This window comes from Maniola jurtina, chromosome 15 (genome assembly GCF_905333055.1).
Source record: "Maniola jurtina chromosome 15, ilManJurt1.1, whole genome shotgun sequence".
Classification (NCBI taxonomy): domain Eukaryota; kingdom Metazoa; phylum Arthropoda; class Insecta; order Lepidoptera; family Nymphalidae; genus Maniola; species Maniola jurtina.
In genome coordinates this window covers 11,776,838-11,795,571 of record NC_060043.1, presented here as the reverse complement: position 1 = coordinate 11,795,571, position 18,734 = coordinate 11,776,838, and the positions used below count along the sequence as shown (strand labels likewise).

Genomic DNA, 18,734 nt, shown 5'->3' with positions numbered 1-18,734 from the left:
GGTATATTATGGCTAATAAAATAAATGGATCACTAATATAATACTAATTCTGTCCAGAAATAGCCTGAATCCTGGAGAAAGTCAAAGGACTTTTTATCTCAAGAAAATAAAGAACTCTCGCGAAATATGTTAAAAATCTTTCACAACGACAGAATATTCAAGTGCAGTACTTACTTAATAATAATAAGAAGCTGGTTCTGATAAATTCTACAGTACTCGTAATTTATATGTTTGTACCTACTTGTGAATTTAAATTAAAGATTCCATAAGGCTTCGATTCTTGGTAACGGCATCATTCTCTGAACAACAGATCCGGTTTATCTTCTAACAAAGTTGCTAAAGGTATTTAAATTTCGCAACTGAAAGTTGATTGATTTTTCAAGATAAATGAAGAAGTCCGAAAGTTCGTACACTTACCAATATTTTGATATATTTTTATGATATCTAGTGTTTTTTACCTACATTTGAAGAAAATTCTAAATTATTTTTAAATGCATATCAAAAATTGTGTAGGTCCCGGCAGGAATCGACCTGCATCTTCTAGGTTCGGGCGCGAACTTAGATTACCAATATATTAGATTACCAATAAACCAATTCTTAATCTAAGAATGTAATATATGTAAGTACTAGAAGATGCCCGCAGCTTCGCCCGCGTGGATTTCAGTTTTTTAAAATCCCGTAGGAACTCTTTGATTTTCCGGGATAAAAAGTTAACCTATGTGCTAATACAGGATATTATCTATATCTCCTTTCAAACAGCCAAATCCATTCAGTAGTTATTGCGTGAAAAAGTAACAAACATACACACACATACAAACTTTCGCCTTTATAATATTAGTGTGATAGTATTGAAGTAAAATCGAAGAACCAACCTTTTGGATAGAATCCCGAACGGAATTTGCGTGATGACGTATCCGTAGAAGAAAGATGACAGGATGTAGCCTTGTAGTGTGGAACTCCACACGAACGAGCCGTCTTGTGATGACGCCACCTGAGCAGAAATAGTTTTATTTGGTCGCTTCTTCTTTCACAAGAGTAACCTGTAACTTTGCTGATGGCAGGTCCGTCGAAAACTAACAATAGTGAGAAAATTATGTGCTAAGAAAGAAAATGATTGATTAACAGATTATAGTACCTATTCTTTATTTGTTTAATTCATAGACTAGCGCTTGGCTGCAATCAAACCTACTAGCATGTGATGATGCAGCTTAAGATAGAGCGGGCTTGCCTAGACGCCTATTGCCCTGCCTTGCAGGTACCCATATTAAAAGTGGAGGGGAAACTGATGCCAGAAGGGCGTTCCATATCCCAGCTATTCAGATTAGAAACGAGGAAGCAAATCGCTTCATACATGTCCCTGGAATTTCGACTGCGTACAGACCTTGGCGATGCCTTACGATAGGATAGTAGAAAAATGAAGGAATAGCAACCATGAATTTTATTATACGAACCTGTAAGAATTAGATAGTGGGAGTCAAAACCATATATATCAATTTTAGATGTCTAATGGGAAACGAGTATTATAGGGCTATGTGGGAAGCATAAACTTTAGGAATGTTTCTTCTTCCTGCTTTGGTTGTTAAATTTAGAGGATTGTGGCTCCCCTTTGATACAATCTTTGCTACGATGTTCTTCCATTGCTCTCTGTTTCTTGCCGCGTGGATTGCATCGCAGATAGGTGTGTTGACCGCTTCTTTTATTTGGTATGACCAACGTCTCGGGCTACGTCCACGGGGAAAGAATATGTTTAGCCTGACATTTATCCATCGCAATGGGCATAGTTACTGTCCGCATCATAGAGTATACTCACAGAAGTGGCATTAGGATCAACGTTGCCGCACTCGGTGTCTATGGCCTCCTTGTGGACTGGCAGCGCGGTGTGGTTCACCATCGCGACGATCGCGACGGACATGTTCGTCCGCATTATATACGCGTTCGCCATCCCCAGGAACAGCATGAACGTCACCCAGTGACGCGTGCCCAGCCCGCCTGTGGAAGGGAAGAAAATTGTTATTTGCATTGCAAGGATTAGCAAAGTAGCAATCTAAAGGGACACAGGGAGAAGTCCAGAAGAAACAATCGTGAGGGATGTGAGATGCGGGAAGGATTGCCCAAAAGGGCATACCTACGCAATTTCGATTTGATTTTTTTTTTATTAGTCGTTGGGACGCAAAGTACCCGCAGTAGACTCCTCTGATATCAAGTAGTAGTAAGTACCTACCTATCTCAGAGCTGACGTTTTTTTATTATTATTTTATTTAGGTTAAATGTAATTTTAAAATGATGTTATATTTTTCGAAGTTTTTGCAGGTGATGATACCAAAATGGCGTCATTTTTCAAATCTAAGATAACCATAAGATAACCGACTCCATTGCATGGCTTCAATACCTACTATAATAAAGTAAACAGGTAATAACAGATCAGTGCAACATATTGTGCCTTATAAATGAGTCATATAGATATCTATAGTGATTTGTGACACTTATGTAATGTATAAACCTAGTATTATTATGTGGGAGGTAGGTATTTTCTGCTTTCAATAAAGTCGTCTACTTAATAGCTTATTAATTATTAAGATATGATTTATATATTATGATTATAACTAGATAAGAGATAGGTATTTAGATAAGAGTAGGTATTATGTAGGATTATAGTATTTATATCAAAACATCAGTATCTATCGTCTCTCAGTGAATCAGCATGTAGGTAGTAGGTCAGTACAAGAGTGATTAAACTCTTATGCTTAATCTATGGTATTAAATTATATACTTAATTAAGTATTAACCTAATTAAAATACAAATCAAATACATACATATCAAAAATTATTTAGAAATTTCCTTTAGAACACGACGGTAATAGATTGTGTAGGCCAATAACAGAATTAGTCACATTATCTCTTTGTCTTAAGTTTTTTTGATTCATGTGGACTTTGAGTTTAGGACATCGACGGTTTTGGATCGTGTAAATATACATATTTTCATGTAAATCACATTAGTCTTTTGATAAAAATAGACTCTCACTAAGCACAGCAGCTGGCCGGCCAAAACGTCAATTAGCACGTGTTTTGGTACCTACGTACAATATTAATAATATTAAATTGTCGGTACGTAAATAAATTGGAAGCATTTTTCATACTGGGTTTCATGCATCAGATATTTTGGGTGACGTCTCTGGCACAGCGTTATTCTATAAACTTGAGATGGCAATTGCATTGCAATCAACTTTGTTGTTGGCTGAATTTATTGTAAACTGAACTATAGGGTAGACTGCGGTACTCGAGCGGGACAAGGACAATGCTATTTAAGTATAAAAAAAAGCTTCAGTTTACTGAAGCCCATTATTTTATACATATTAACTCGTAAAAGGTCATCATCATCATCATGATCAACTCATCGGTGGCTCACTACAGAGCACGGTTCTCTTCTCAGGGTGAGAAGGGTTTTGACCATAGACTACCACGCTGGCCAAGTGCAGATTGGCAGACTTCACACACCTTTGAGGGCATTATAGAGAACTCAGGCATGCAGGTTCCCTCACGATGTTTTCCTTCACCGTAAGCAAGTGATATTTAATTACTTACTCAAACCGCACATTACTCCGAAAACTTAGAGAGGATCGAACCCCCGACCTCCGATTAGGAGGCGGACGTCCTCACCACTAGGCTATCACATGTGTTAAAGACAGCCCTCTCTTTTTCCATGGACGACGGATGACGGAATGGAATTGGTAACTTACATTTGAAATTTAGATATGTAAATACCTACATTAGTTTTTGTCCCTTAGAACAAGGGGAAAATTAGGAAACTGACTTCTAATCTTCAGAAGAACTATTATAAAAGAGAGGCTTTTGAAGAAGATAGTTTATATCGACGTAATACCAAATCGTTGGATTTATTTGCCTGATAAATAAAAATATTGTCGAGTCGTTGACGTCGAAAGCTCCTCATTGCGTAGGCAGTCCGCTTCACTCACCGAAATAAAATATCATTTGAATGTGACGTCAAAAAGCGCGTGTTGGAAGGAATTCGCGGAACCGGTGAAACGCCGTCTGTACAATGTAGAATCGCCAATAAAACGGCTGAATAGTTTTCAATGAATGTCTAGCGAGGACACAATATTATAAATACAATGTAAACACAACAATAGATAAACCATCTATCTCTTTCTCCCTCTCATTACTGAGGGTTGTGAACTCTTTCATTAAATATAGACTTCGATTTTTCGTAGACGTAGAAGCGTCGTGCGTCGAGATGAAATGAGACATGAGGAGATCCGCAAGGTAGGTATAAGTAGGTATGTACATAATATTACCACGTAGGACCTCACTAAAAACTAACTGGTTTTAGTGTGGTTCTACGTAACAAACTTTTTTAGAAACATCAGTCTACTCTGTGTCAGTGCTATGCGATGCGGCGCGGCCCAAATTGTTAATGTGTGCAAGCCTTTATCTATAAAATTAAAGAGATACCTACTGCAAAATTAATTACATAATGGTAAAACTTGCTTATGGCAGTGATTTCGTCCGCGTGGACTTTATATAGATACCAACCCCCTGGGGTTGAATTTTCAACAATCCTTTCTTAGCGGATGTTTACCTACGTCATAATAGCTATCTGCAATTCCGTTCAGTAATTTGATCTGTGCGTTGATAGATCAGTCAGTCCTCAGTCTGATCTTTTCCATTTACCTATTCATATAAGTACCTATTTAGATATTATGAGAAAGAGGCATGTTCTTGAATCGTGTGTAATCAAAACTGGTTGTTGCTAAGCACTCGCAGTTCGCACTGAAACCTGTGTAACGCGAACTCCGAGAATTGAAACCCTTCTGGCTTCTTGTTAACGACTCAAAAGCACAAATATATGTTAGAAGTTTCGTCTGGTGGGAGGCATCGGGCGTGGCTAGTTACCACCCTACCGGCAAAGTCATGCCGCCAAGCGATTGAGCGTTCCGGTACGATGCCGTATAGAAACCAAAGGAGTATGGGCTTAATGAAAACTGCCATACCCCTTTCAGGTCAACTCGTTTCCATCTTAGATTGCATCATCACTTACCACCAGGTGAGATTGCAGTCAAGGGCTAACTTGTATCTGAATAAATAAATAAAGTATAAGTATTTCAATTTTCATCTCAAAAAGCTCTACCATAGATTCTCTAAAACATCTTAGTTCCAATACCATTCGTATCCAAGTCATACATATATATGTCACAGCCAAAGTAATAAATCCTGATATTATATATATTATCTAGTCATTATTTATAATGTCTACCCAATTTAGATAAACTGATAATTGACACAGAATTAATCACATTAACTAGCAATTTTATATAATTTCTTCGAAGACTTGGATGATGTAATAAAACAAGTAGGTACTTACAGGTAAATATTATAAAATTATATTTCAATTTGCCTTATGCATACCTAACTATATGTGTAGCAATATTATACTGTTTTGAGACTTATTTCGTGGTTTAGTGACATAATTATGTATTATAACGGGTACATAGGTTAGGTTAGGTTAGGTTAGGTTAGGTTAGGTTAGGTTAGGTTGCGGCTTCGAGAGCTGTTTGACAAGTGCTTGCGCTCTGGACAGTTCCCGAAGTCTTGGAAGGATGGAAAGTTGTGCCTGCTGCGGAAGGAGGGCCGCCCGCTAGATTCCCCTGCGGCATATAGACCGATTGTGTTGCTTAGTGAGACGGGCAAGTTTTTCGAGAGGATTCTTGCCGCACGTCTCAATTCGCATCTTGAGACGGTGGGACCGGGTTTGTCCGAGGTGCAGTTTGGTTTCAGGGCGGGCCGCTCGACGTTAGATGCCCTAGATGCCCTGAAGAGCTTATCCACGGAGGCGGTAGAGAGAGGGGACGTGGTCCTTGCGGTCTCTCTCGACGTCGCAAACGCTTTCAATAGTCTTCCTTTTGAGACGTTACGGGAGGCACTTCGGTACCATGAAGTGCCACCCTATCTCAGGAGATTGTTGGAGGCATACCTTCAAGAGAGAGATGTCATCTGGGAAGGTAGCGATGGACGATTGTACCGGCACCGCGTAGGTAGTGGAGTCCCGCAGGGCTCAGTACTAGGGCCAACCCTTTGGAACGTTGGTTTCGATTGGCTCCTGCGGGGTCCACTGCTTCCGGGGATGAGGGTATTGTGCTACGCTGATGACACCCTAGTCACTGCTCGTGGGGAGAATTATGACGCAGCGGCTCGCCTTGCAGAAGTCGGTACGTCCATGGTGGTGGACAGGATACGGATGCTGGGCCTGAAGGTCTCAATTTCCAAAACTGAGGCCCTCCTATTCCATGGTTCACGCAGAGGTCCACCCCGGGACGCGCAAATCAACGTCCAGGGCACAGTCGTGAAGGTCAAAGCCTCTATGAAATACCTGGGCCTAACCTTGGACGGACGATGGGGTTTTGGAGCGCATTTTAAGCAGCTAGGTCCCAGGCTTGTCAACGCCGCCGCAGCTCTCGGCAGACTGCTGCCAAATATTGGAGGGCCTGAGTCGACTTGCAGAAGGCTGTACGCGGGAATTGTGAGGAGTATGGCACTGTACGGGGCACCTGTGTGGGTGCAAGCTCTGTCTCCGCAAAACAAAATGCTTTTGCGGAGACCGCAAAGAATAATAGCTGTGCGAAATATCCGGGGGTACCGCACAGTGTCATGGACCGCTGCTACGCTGCTTTCGGGTGACCCACCGTGGGAACTCCAGGCCGAGGTGCATGCGGAGGTGTACCGGTACCGAGCGGATCTGAGGGCTCAGGGTGAGAGGCCAAGTCCGGACGAAGTTCAAAGGATCAGAGCCATTGCACAAACGGCCCTGATCAGCAGATGGAAGGAAGATTTGCAAAACCCTATTGCGGGCACCCTGACTGTCGTGGCAATACAGCCCCACCTGGAGCACTGGCTGAAAAGACGTCACGGGACCTTAACCTATCGGTTGGTGCAGGTGCTTACAGGACATGGGTGTTTCGGTAAGTACCTGCACCAGATTGCAAGGCGGGAAGTGACCCCGGCCTGCCACGAATGCGGTGCACCCTCCGATACGGCACAGCACACACTGGCGGAATGCACAGCCTGGGCGCCGCAGAGGCATCCATTGTCGTTCATCTTGGGCAGCGATCTATCGCTCCCAAGCGTGATAAACGCGATGATCGCCAATGAGACTTGTTGGACGGCAATGGTGTCCTTCTGTGAGGAGGTGATGGCATTGAAGGAGGCGGCTGAAAGGGAAAGAGAGCTGGATCCCAACGCTCATCCCATACGCCGTAAACGCCAGGGGCAAAGGAGGCGCCAATATGCGCGCTACCTCGTGCCCTAAATGAGGACATAAACACACACAAGGCGTCGGCATCCCATAGGGATGTCCAGTAATGTGGCGGTATCGTTGAGACGGCACAGTGGTATGCAAACTGCGTTCCTGTGTCGTCTCGTCATGACGCAGACGGCCCCGCTGGGTTTTAGTGGGTATTCTGGTTCTGCCAGCGAGTCCCACATACCCCCCCGGAAGCAGCGTGATCAGCTCTGCTTCCGGGAGGGATGCGTAAAAGCATTTCCCAGCGAGAAAAAAAAAAAAAAAAAAAAAAAAAAAGGTTAGGTTAGGTTAGGTTAGGTTCAAAGTTAGACCGTATTTATTACTTTGGCTAACTTTGAACCGCTATTATGAATAATATCCGGATAAAGTGATTAATTTATTACATTGTCTAGTCAATTTTGATATTATACATAATGACCAGTCATTATTTATAATAGCTATTTAATCACTATGACTGTAACATATACACCTCAATCCCGGACAGCGAACAAGAAAATACTACTAGTGATAGTTCTACGCTAGGTACGGATGGCTTACAACTTTTTCAACACAAAAAGCTCTTATCTACAAATAAACCTATACCTACAGTACACACATTCGTATTTCGTACCCAATGAGAGGCTCACCTCAGCCACGCCTCAACCGTCCTCAATCCCGGATAGCGACAAAGAAAATACCGGAAATATTTCTAGGTATGCTAATACCTATCTACCTAGGTATCAATACAGCCTAAAATACAGTATATAAGATACAGATATAAGATCAATACAGCCTACAATAGAGCCTAAGAAACACATTCGTATTCAACGACGTATTACTAGGTTCCCCCCAATTCCAGACAGAGAACAAGAAAATACCGGAAATATGACTAAGTCTACTAAAGCCTTTAGTAGACTTAGTCATATTTCCGGTATTTTCTTGTTAAGCCTATTATTAATTGTTTTGTACTACTACGCACGGTTTGTTGATATCCGTAGCCTCAAGGGCGGCGCAGGTGTGACGAGGGTGGTCCCTAGCGTTTATGTACAATATGTCAATATTATGCATGCTACGGCACACCCTCTGTATGGAAATAGAAATGTTGGAAATAATACACCCTTGCCTAGCCTTGAAACCACGCAGAACGAAAATGCATTTGATGGGTATCCGGAATTAATGGCATGCCTTTTGGAAATCACAGCGGGGCCGATTTCTAAAATGCATGCAGGTTCCGATATAGGAAAACGGAAACATTTTTACTGTACGAAAGACACAGAAAATGTATTTATTCGAGGTGCAGTAGATTTCTAAATTGCATGTCAAAAATCCCGTATGGGGAACCATTTTCGTTGGTCGATAGAGTATGCATTCGGAGTGCGGGGAAAGAGAATAATCACGGATGTATGTGTACCAGGTGGCTTCAAATCCAAACTTTTTTGGTTATAGAGCGCGAGAAAACTTGGTACCACTTTTGGTAACTGTCCTTTCTAAACGTTGATAATTTCTCTCAACCGTTCGTTATGATGCGCATGCTGTATAGGTACAGTATATCAACCGGATTTACGACTAATCAAAATGTGCCTTTAAGCTGGAACAGACCCGATACCCTTAGGCGTCGGTTTTAAATTCGTCTAGGCCTGCATTCGAGTCTTGCAATTTGTTTATTTTTCTAACTTACATCATTTTCGATTCCGTCAATCATGACTGATGATTGCAAAGCGAAACCGATATTTCTAGTGTAGTTTATTCAAAAATCAGCCGTGGGATTAAACAGTGCGTTATTCGTAAGTTACAGCAGTGACTAACAAAAGTCCTTGATGAAAAATAATTTTCAGGAAAATTTTCATTGGAAGTATGATTTCCTGAAAATTATTTTTTATCGTATCAGAAAGCTCCTTTGGAAGTCCATTTTTGTAAAAAAGTGAAAATCTCAAAAATGTCGATTACTGCAGATAGCGTTACGAGGGCAGATTTATCCACCCTAAAACAGCCGCCCTAGGGTGCATACTCGGAAATGCCTCTCTCTCCGTCTATCCACCTCGGACCAGAAAAAATATACATTATCCGTCAATAAAGTGAATAATATACTGGACACACATTTCCGAGTACGCACCCTAGGGTGGATAAACGGAATAAGCAGCAAAACTAACAACAAAATCTATCGTAGACGCTTACTCTTTTAATGACAGTAATTAAAAATCGCTAAACATCAAAGTGATAATAAAAATTATATGCAAACGGGAAGAGCAAAACTACGCAAAGGCTGTTCAAATATCTACTAAACGTCGAAGCTAATTTACTGTAATTGACGAATTAGTAGGTAGGTACTGTACGTTCAGAAGGTCGGGAAGAACAGCTTCCTAGTAACATGCAATCATGAAAAAGTACAATAGGTATAGGTACTTAGTTGTGTAAAAAAGTGTTTGTTGATAACTTTTTATAGATTTCCAAGTGATTTTCAATGAGTTATTTTTTGTATGGAGACTTCTTCGTTAAAGTTTTTACTCTATTTTTTCATAGCTTTATATTCTATTACATTTTCAACAGGTATGTAAGTATACAATTCCTTTATATTTTTGTAATATTTCCAATAGGTACACATATTCTTTGTATTATATTTTTCTGACTCAGATATTTTCATTCACAAAAGAGGGTCTCAACCACATAAATTATTCATGAAACTCACTCGTTAAGTAAATCATAATTTAATGATAATTAATTTATTTACTTAATTAGTGACTTCATTATTCATTGTATTATTACCTAAAGCAGAAAAACTGAATAAAGAAACTTCATGTTTTCCGTTACTTACCTACGGAACAAACGGAACTAAAACCATCTTAACAGGGCTCTCTCCGTCACTCGCTTCATACAATCGTAGTTCCAATTTCATTTGAATATTAAGCAACCAAAGTCCATGAAATTTTGCAGACATATTCTAGAAATTAATATCTGTGCCTGTGGTGTTTTAAATTTTCTGAAAATATGTAGTTTTAAAATTACAGGGGCTCAAAGATTTGTGTGTGAATTTTTAAGACCGCGTAACTTTGAAACCGAAAATTTTAACAGAAATCTGGAAAACCACAGGCATAGATATTAGTTTCTAGAATATGTGTGCAAAATTTCATGGACTTTGGTTGCTTAATATTCAAATGAAATTGGAACTACGTTTGTATGGAGCGAGTGACGGAGAGACCCCTGGCCCTCTTAACAATTCAAGTGATAAGAAATGAAAGGTAAACGTATTTTAATTAGCTAAAATAATGCTTAAATGAAGGTCAGTAGCAATCTAGATACCTTGCAAATTAAAACTAGACCATCGAAATGTTGCAGGTAAAATAAATAATATATTATTGTTAATACTGAAAACATAACCAAGAAACTCGGTCAAGAGTATGAAAATCTTACTAAGCAAGTCTAGTATGCGAGAAAGGTATTGTTTTTCCGAGTGCGTGCCTCTATAGGGCAAAGTCCACAAGAAATGACGCGTCAGCGTTCGCCAAGGAAAATACAAATATGTAGATAGAGATAGATTTTTACCTCGCTGTGTTGCTATTTTCAGGGTTCCGTACCTCAAAAGTAAAAACGGAACCCTTATAGGATCACTTTGTTGTCTGTCTGGCTGTTCGTCCAGCCGGGTTTTTTTATTGATGTAACCACGAATTCACGGTTTTCAGATTTATTCCTTTACTTGTGCTATAAGACCCTGCCTGCCAAATTTCTTATTTCTAGGTCAACGGGACGGACCCTATAAGTTTTCTTGATAGACACGATGGACGGACAAACAGACAGACAGACATGAGACAACAAAGTCATCCTATAAGGGTTCCGTTTTTCCTTTTGAGGTATGAAACCCTAAAAACACACAAAGTAAATCGTGAAGTAGGTAACTCACTGTAGTATGAAATTTTAATCTTATCACACAACGATTTCGTCATGTCTAAGGTCATTTGCCGTAGTATTTACTATTCCGCCCGAGACTTGTATCACGTGAACGTAGCAAGCGTAAGGCACAACGCACACCGCAAGAAATGTGGACAGTGTGAAAAATACGTAGTCGATCAAATCTATAACTGGCAACGATGAAATACAGTCAGTACAGTTAATACTCCCTTTTTTAAACCAAGGCGAAATCAAGATTTTTTATTTTTTCTGTCAAAAAAAATTGAGTATATATACAATTTCTCAAATTGTATCCCATTCCATATCTGCACTTTATAAATAGTTACTTACTATAAAATAAATATGCATCTGCTGTAGTAAGTCAGCCGAAGATTCTTGCTTTTTTAAATTACTACCCGATGCCCGCTACTTCACCCGCGTGAATTTAGGTTTTTTGAATTCCCGTGGGAACTCTTTGATTTTCCGGGATAAAAAGTAGCCTTTGTGCTAATCCAGGATATTATCTATCTCCATTCCAAATTTCAGCTAAATCCGTCCAGTAGTTTTTGCGTGAAGGAGTAACAAATATACACACACACACACACATACAAACTTTCGCCTTTATAATATTAGTGTGATTGTGGCAAACATGATGCAGTCCTGTGGCATGCCTAATGTCACACGATGTTGCTCTGGCATAAAAAGGCCTTATTATATGGTAGGTAATTTCGTACGTATGTTGCTAAGTAAATAACTTACATTAGGTAGGTACCTACCTAATACATTTTTATTGCATTTGCACGTTTCAAGTTTTAACGCTAATAGTACAATATCATTTTCCGAAAACCCCAAAATCCAAACATTTAATGAGTCATCGCTCACGTGCGGCTGAAACGACCATTTTTGTATAGAAGGTATTCGACGTTCCATTCTGTTTTTAACCGACTTCCAAAAAGGAGGTGGTTCTCAATTCAGCCCGTTTTTTTTTTCAACGTATGTACCTACACCGATTTTTTCGAGGTTTCTGGACCGATTAGCAAAATTTTTTCTTAATCAACAGCAGAACTTTCCGTCGTGGTACCATAAAAATTTCTGGATCCAACTCCTTAATCCTGATGCAGCAGGTTACTGCCTGCCTAAGTTTTCAAGATTCAGGAAGTGTTTATAGTGAATTAATGTTGTAGATACCAAGCAACGACTTCGTGCTTGGACTCCTAGTCCCAACTCTTCAATCCTGATGCTGCAAGGTACTGAACTCCTGAGCCGTGTGGATTTGGAAAGTTTTGCTGGTGAATTGATATTTTAGGTACCAAGCAATGACTATTTACACTAAAACGATTAAAATGAGAAAAGAAGACGTGCCAGTCAGTCAGTAATTTATAGCTCAGCCTTTGAAAAATGGTAACTAAACGCGCAAAAATCATTGTCATGACTGGTCATGGTCTGTAACCATACACAATAACCGTGCGATCTAGATGCCCTTGGACCTTGACAGATTATACCTAGGTATTGTGTCAGATTAAATGGTTCCGAAAACACTTAGGTAGATTGAATAGATTAAGCTAGATTTATTTATTTAGTATGCAAATAACAAAATCGTTCATCGGAAAGTATTTGTCATGACCGGATGGAATAAAAATATATCTAACCCAAAAAAATATTTATTGATTTCGGCAAAGCGGGACGATTCTATTTCATGAACTGAAAGAGTTATTAGAAAAGATAAAGAAAAATACGTTGAGACCAAATAGCAGTTTTATCTGCGATGGGAGAAAAATAGCATTGCTGAAAAGTAAAAAATGCATGTGAAAATTTCAATCCGCTATCTACTACGGTTCATGAGATACAGCCCGCTGACAGACAGAGTGACGAAAAGACTGACTGACAGCGGAGGCTTAGAGTACCCCGTAGTTTGGATAACCCATGAGGGTGGGGATGGTACCCCATCAAAATAGATAGACCTGAGATACTATCTATTTCCTAATTATTTTGGCAAAGCCCGAATACTATCTTATCGCAATACTGCACAGGTATAGGATTATACGGATATTATACTGTAAACAAAGCAGTGTGTGCCCCATTTTCATTTCCATGACTAATATTTGCAATGTTAGGTAGGTATAAAAAGTCTTTAATTTCCTTATTAACGAATTATTTCAAAATATTATTTTAGAAGTAGAGTATAGTAAGTCTAAAATAATATGTACATAATTTCCTATTCTCCCACCGTGTCGTAAGTAGTGGTATAGCTTTATGACTAAGATAAATAGTTTTAAAAAACTGTTAGGTAGGTATTATGCTGATAAACTTTAGAAAGGCTTAGGAAAAAATATATATTCGGAAAAAATTATATAAAAAATTTCAAGTATGACTGAGTTTTGAGTAGGTGCCTAAGGAACAATTTCCTTTTAAACTAGAAAGTTTATCATACGCCATAGAATGATAAAAACTTAGAATTTAGCTTATCTTAAATTATATTATCAATGTGCTGTGCTTAGCAGTAGCTTGAATAAGAAATTATTGTACATAACTATTTAATTTTTTTTTTTCAGTCAATTAATAACCTACTTATTAGTAATATTATGATCGCGTTTATTGTTAGCTTCACTTCTTGAAACTTTCGCGGGTTTATTTACATGAATACAGCACAGTGATGCCTATTTTTGTTTTTTTACGCGCTTTTCGCTTGCCTAATTTCCAAAGCACTATAATTTGTGTACCTTGCAACTTATAACAGAGATAAAAAAATGTGTATGTTGATAAGTTATCTGCAGACCAACTGCGTAAGCGGAAAACTAATAAACGGCTCTCTGTTATACTTTTACCGAGAAATTAGTAATAGTGAAATCAGAAACCGAGATTTGATTGTAATACAAAAAAATATCTGCCTTAGAGGTAGGTAATATATGTATAGGTAGAATTTAAGATTATTGATTCTGCTTGGTTTGGTTTATTTTTACTCATGACTTCACCCAAATAGAGACAGAATATTATTATAATAGGTTTTTTTAATAATTATTGCGTGTTAGGCTTACGCTTGAAGACAATCATGCTTTAAAAAAATCGGCCAAGTGCGAGTTGGAATCGCACATGAAGGGTTCGGTACCATCGTACAAGAAATAATAGTTTTTTTTTTTTTTAATTTTCATGTTGGTCAAGAAATTAGCTCTAGTATCAACTAATGTGTCAGAAATCAGAATTAGTCGATACTACAGCTAATTTCTTAACCTGGACCCTTTCAAGTAAAGATTTTTATATAAACCTGTGAGGATGATACTGCCATTGTCGCAATTGAAAATGCCATAAGCCTACGTTGTCGTATTAGTGTAAAAAATGCGAAAAACCAAATTAAATTTGAATTTCGCGGGCAGGCCCGTCTCATGCCCCTTAATAAAAGGGATTTGAACCTCCAAATTCAGTCACCTATCAAGTCACCAAATAGGGTCAACCTTTTTTATCCAGTGCTTTATCAAAATTCTTATTCAGCCTATTGATAAAATGATGAATGTATTATCACATTATTATTCTTAAGTGCTATTTAATTGATAAATGCTGAATGCATTATCACAATAATTCTTATAAACCAGTGCTATTGATACCTAAATTCTGAATGCATTATTACAACTAGGCCGCCACACGTCTCTCTCACGCTCAACTAACAATACGTAATTCAAGGAAATTACATCGCGGAAAAAAGGGATAAACAAACTTATGGGATAGATATTATGTGATCAGTGCCGACTGCCGGTATATATTTATTTTATGTGCACAATTAAAATTATGTAAATACAGGTACCTACTTATGTATTTTTCTTTCTCTACACCTCTATACATTCTGTAGCCTGTGTTCTAATGTACATTTTGAAAATTCCCGAGTTTTTAGGTAAAAGTAAAAAAAAAACTCTTATGAGATCACTAATTCTTTGTCTGTTTATCTGTCTGTCTGTGTATGTGCCAAGAATCAAAACCTATAGGGTACTCCGTACTTCCCGTTGACCTAGAATCATGTTTGGCAGATAAGTAAGTCTTATATCACGTAAAGGAAAAAATCCGAAAACCGTGAATTTGTCATTACATCACAAAAAAATTAAAATGCGTTCCTGACTTAAATCACATGTAAATGGCGCTGTCAGTCATTAAATTGCAGTGTCGCACGCAAAAGTGTTATAATAAATATATAGTATATCTTATACGATGGTACGGAACCCATCGTGTGCGGGTCCGATTCGCACTTGACTGGGTTTTCTTTCTCTACATTCTGTGGCTTGTGTCGTAATGTCCATGTCGAAAATCCACAATGAATTTCTTGCACGCCATTTTCAGTTCTCTATTATTGTCAATTTACCAATGAAAATTGCAAGAGCATTTTGCAGCTCAGTGTGCGCTAACCCTAATTCGTACACGTCATCCGAATTCCGACATTCAAGTTTTCAATAAATCCACGTGCGATGAAGGATCGAGCCCACGGCATTAAAATCCAAAGAAAACCTCCACCATTCCCCAATTAAATGGATCAGGTCGTGACCCTCATCAAATGAGCATAACGTTGCAAGAAAACATGAAACTGAAAACTTCATTCGAAGTTATTATTTTAATCTTGACGATGGATGGTCTTCTGATGGGGAAACTGATTCAGAGGACCAAATCCCTTCTATAGTTATTAAGTACTAACATAGTGGTTAAGTATTGTTATTAACTACTTAGTGTTTAAGTTAAGTACTAATATACTTAGTCATTAAGTTTTTATTGTTACTAACACTAGATAGATCTTGCTATCCGAATCAATAATTGAACTAATTAGGTAATCTAGTGTTTTTCCCAAAAGACGGCACAACAAGTGACAAGACTCACCGCTGTCCGTCTTAGGCCTCTGGTCCTCCAAGCCGGGCTGCTCCCATACCAACACGTGCGCGCCGCGATTCGAAACCATATTCCTTTACGTGTGTTTTATTAAAAAAAAGTAACCGAACAGAACACAGAAGAAAACGCTTAGAGAATTAAAAACTAGGTTATTTAATATGTCTATGTGACGCTGGTGTGGGAGCCAACATTGAGATCGGGGTGGTTCGACATCGCGGGGCTGGTACGTGTTCTATTGGTGTTCAGAATAGGACTGACTGCCGGGACGCGTCTGTGGCCACGACTCGTAAATATACGCGGGGGACGGTCGGGGGGGAACCACGACGGCGTGGAGGCAGAACTGAATAACTGACACGTTCAGTTTCGAAAAAAGCGTTTCTGAATAACATTATCTACGAAAGTTACAAAAAAATTGCGATTAAATTCACCTATTACAGGACAAACACTGTTGCCGATTCAGCATTTTTCTTACCAAAGCATACTTCCAACAAACCCTCAAACTAAATCCCAAAAATTATGATTCGGGTTAAAAACGCCTAATTGGCCATACCGCGCGTGGGAAAAGTAAGATTTAAAAAATTCTAGACCGTACATTGACAGCAGAGGGCCACACACGCTACAATTCTTCAGTACTTACTTTACCTTAAGTATGCACATAGGATGCCCGCTTCTCCATATTTGAGAAAATTTTCTCTGCCGTGACGGTTTTTTTTAATTTTAATACAGTTCTTATAGTTAGTAGTTTAAACGAAATGGTCCATGCACAAAACAGTCCATGCTCTATTCTATTCTTTTCGTATTGGTGATAAGATATATGTCTATAAGAGACACTTATTAACTTACAAGAAATAAGAATATATTTTACAAGAAAAATATATTTTAAGTTTGAATAAGTTAGGAGCCCAATATCAAAGTTATTCTTAGAGTGTCCAAGTGTCTATACAGATAGACGAGTCTAATGACTGATGATCATGATAACTATTTTCAGGTTTATCAGAATATTTACAGTAATTTTTCAAGTTTATCCTGTTTAATGTACGCAAAAATGCCAGTTGTTCAGTTCTGCGTGTGCGGCGTGCAGTGCACGTGCCGGCATCGTGCGGTGACGTAAGCCGGTTAAGTTTTTACTGAACGCTGAAAAGTGGTTGTGGGGAACTCGGAAATTATACCGTTATACTTCTTGCTTACGTCACAGTTCATCCTGACACTTTTTCATCTCTTCACATAAATATTGAACATTAGACTTGTCTGTCTGTTTGAAATCGCTAATCTCAAAAAGTGCATTCTGTTGAAACCACGACGAAGGTTTCTATTAAGTAGGCACAGATAGTTTAGTTTCTATGTCCTGAATTTTATGTTAATATGCAGCCGGCCTAATGGTTTATGGATGGAAACTTGGTAGTTTCTTCAAAATCATACCAGGTCGATGAGATATTTTGCAACCTCCATATTATGTAGGTAATAAGTGTGTAGAATTTCTTTAGAAATGGGTGAAAAGAGAGTTGTAAAAAGTAGATACTTACTTAAGTAGGAATCATCCAAAACTTTTCCCCTTTCATTAACATTTAACACCATGGTCGATAAAGCTGGTCATATCATTGACCTCATTTTACTCTAGTTTCAGGCGATATCGTAACATTAACTAAGTAGGTACGTACATATATAATTTAGCCTATCCAGTAATCCACAATCCACATCCAGAAAAGCGATCATTCTAGGCGATGGTAACTACCGTAATAAGTGTATCGACTTTATTGGTTTTTTTTTGTTTATTTATTCCTTTCCCTAGTGTAACATTTCAATTAAGGAGATTTTCCGGACAACTTGAAAATGGCCTGCTAATTTCAGGCCATTTCCAATAATAAAATAAAGCAAATCGTACATGATTGTAATAAATAGATTATTCCTAGTAAAAAAACAACGGTCATTAGCCTTTCAAATATATTAAAAGTTTCAATTCTGTACTATTGTATTATATACCCTAACACTATTTTAGTAAGTGTTAATTTAGTTTGCATTGAATTACGATGTTTGAAGCTAGAAGCTAGAAATACCTACTAATTTTTTTAGACTCTGAAATAACATATATGACCTTCTAGATCAAGATAACGGTACCTTATTGATGTAAGTAGTCAGGATTGGGCAAAGCCAAGTTCAGACCTCTAGGCAATGCAAATAACGCTCTGCAAGTCACCTACTTATCTTATCCATGACCGGCATTGTTTTAAACAAGTTAAAAAAAATATATTTTTAATTAGTAACTGTAAGCCGCCCCGACTTTTTCTTTGCAGTTTCCCGGGATATTGAGTATGATAGAAGGTTTGAAACAGCTTAATAAGTAGGTATTACAAGAGATTTGTTTTAGTACTTTTCAGTGGTACTAGTTTCTCACTAATAATTTCATAGCAGAGTTTTAAATTTCGCCTCTGGATGGGCCACCGGAACCATAGAAGACACCGAGTAACATTCAAACTTATGACACCCCTATTTTTTGGTCGGGAGTTGAAGAGATCTCAACTTCGCAAGAAGTGTGCCGAGCCTCCTATTTACGTGATCTGCTTAACGTATGACGACATTCGGTGATAATTTGATAAAACAAGGTCGTCTGCTGCTGTTGAATGGGCGCCTAGTTAATAATTTGTTTACAGACCACTAACGCCATCTATATTAAAGGCATAAATGGCAGCGCCATCTTTTA

At 38.5% G+C, this 18,734-nt stretch overlaps 1 protein-coding gene across 2 annotated transcripts in view; it reads right to left on the bottom strand.

Moving 5' to 3' along the window:
- Positions 1-18,734, bottom strand: part of LOC123872796 (putative inorganic phosphate cotransporter) — a 76,728-nt gene that overhangs the window by 9,086 nt on the left and 48,908 nt on the right. The window contains exons 1-3 of one of the 2 annotated variants that reach the window (XM_045917329.1): positions 16,028-16,316; positions 1,811-1,989; positions 873-991 (exon numbers count right to left, since the gene is read on the bottom strand). In XM_045917329.1, the coding sequence (XP_045773285.1) occupies positions 873-991; positions 1,811-1,989; positions 16,028-16,106 (377 nt within the window). In that variant the 5' untranslated portion in view covers positions 16,107-16,316. Of the gene's footprint in view, positions 1-872; positions 992-1,810; positions 1,990-16,027; positions 16,317-18,734 lie in introns of those variants that run through there. The other variant, XM_045917330.1, reaches the window with a different exon arrangement.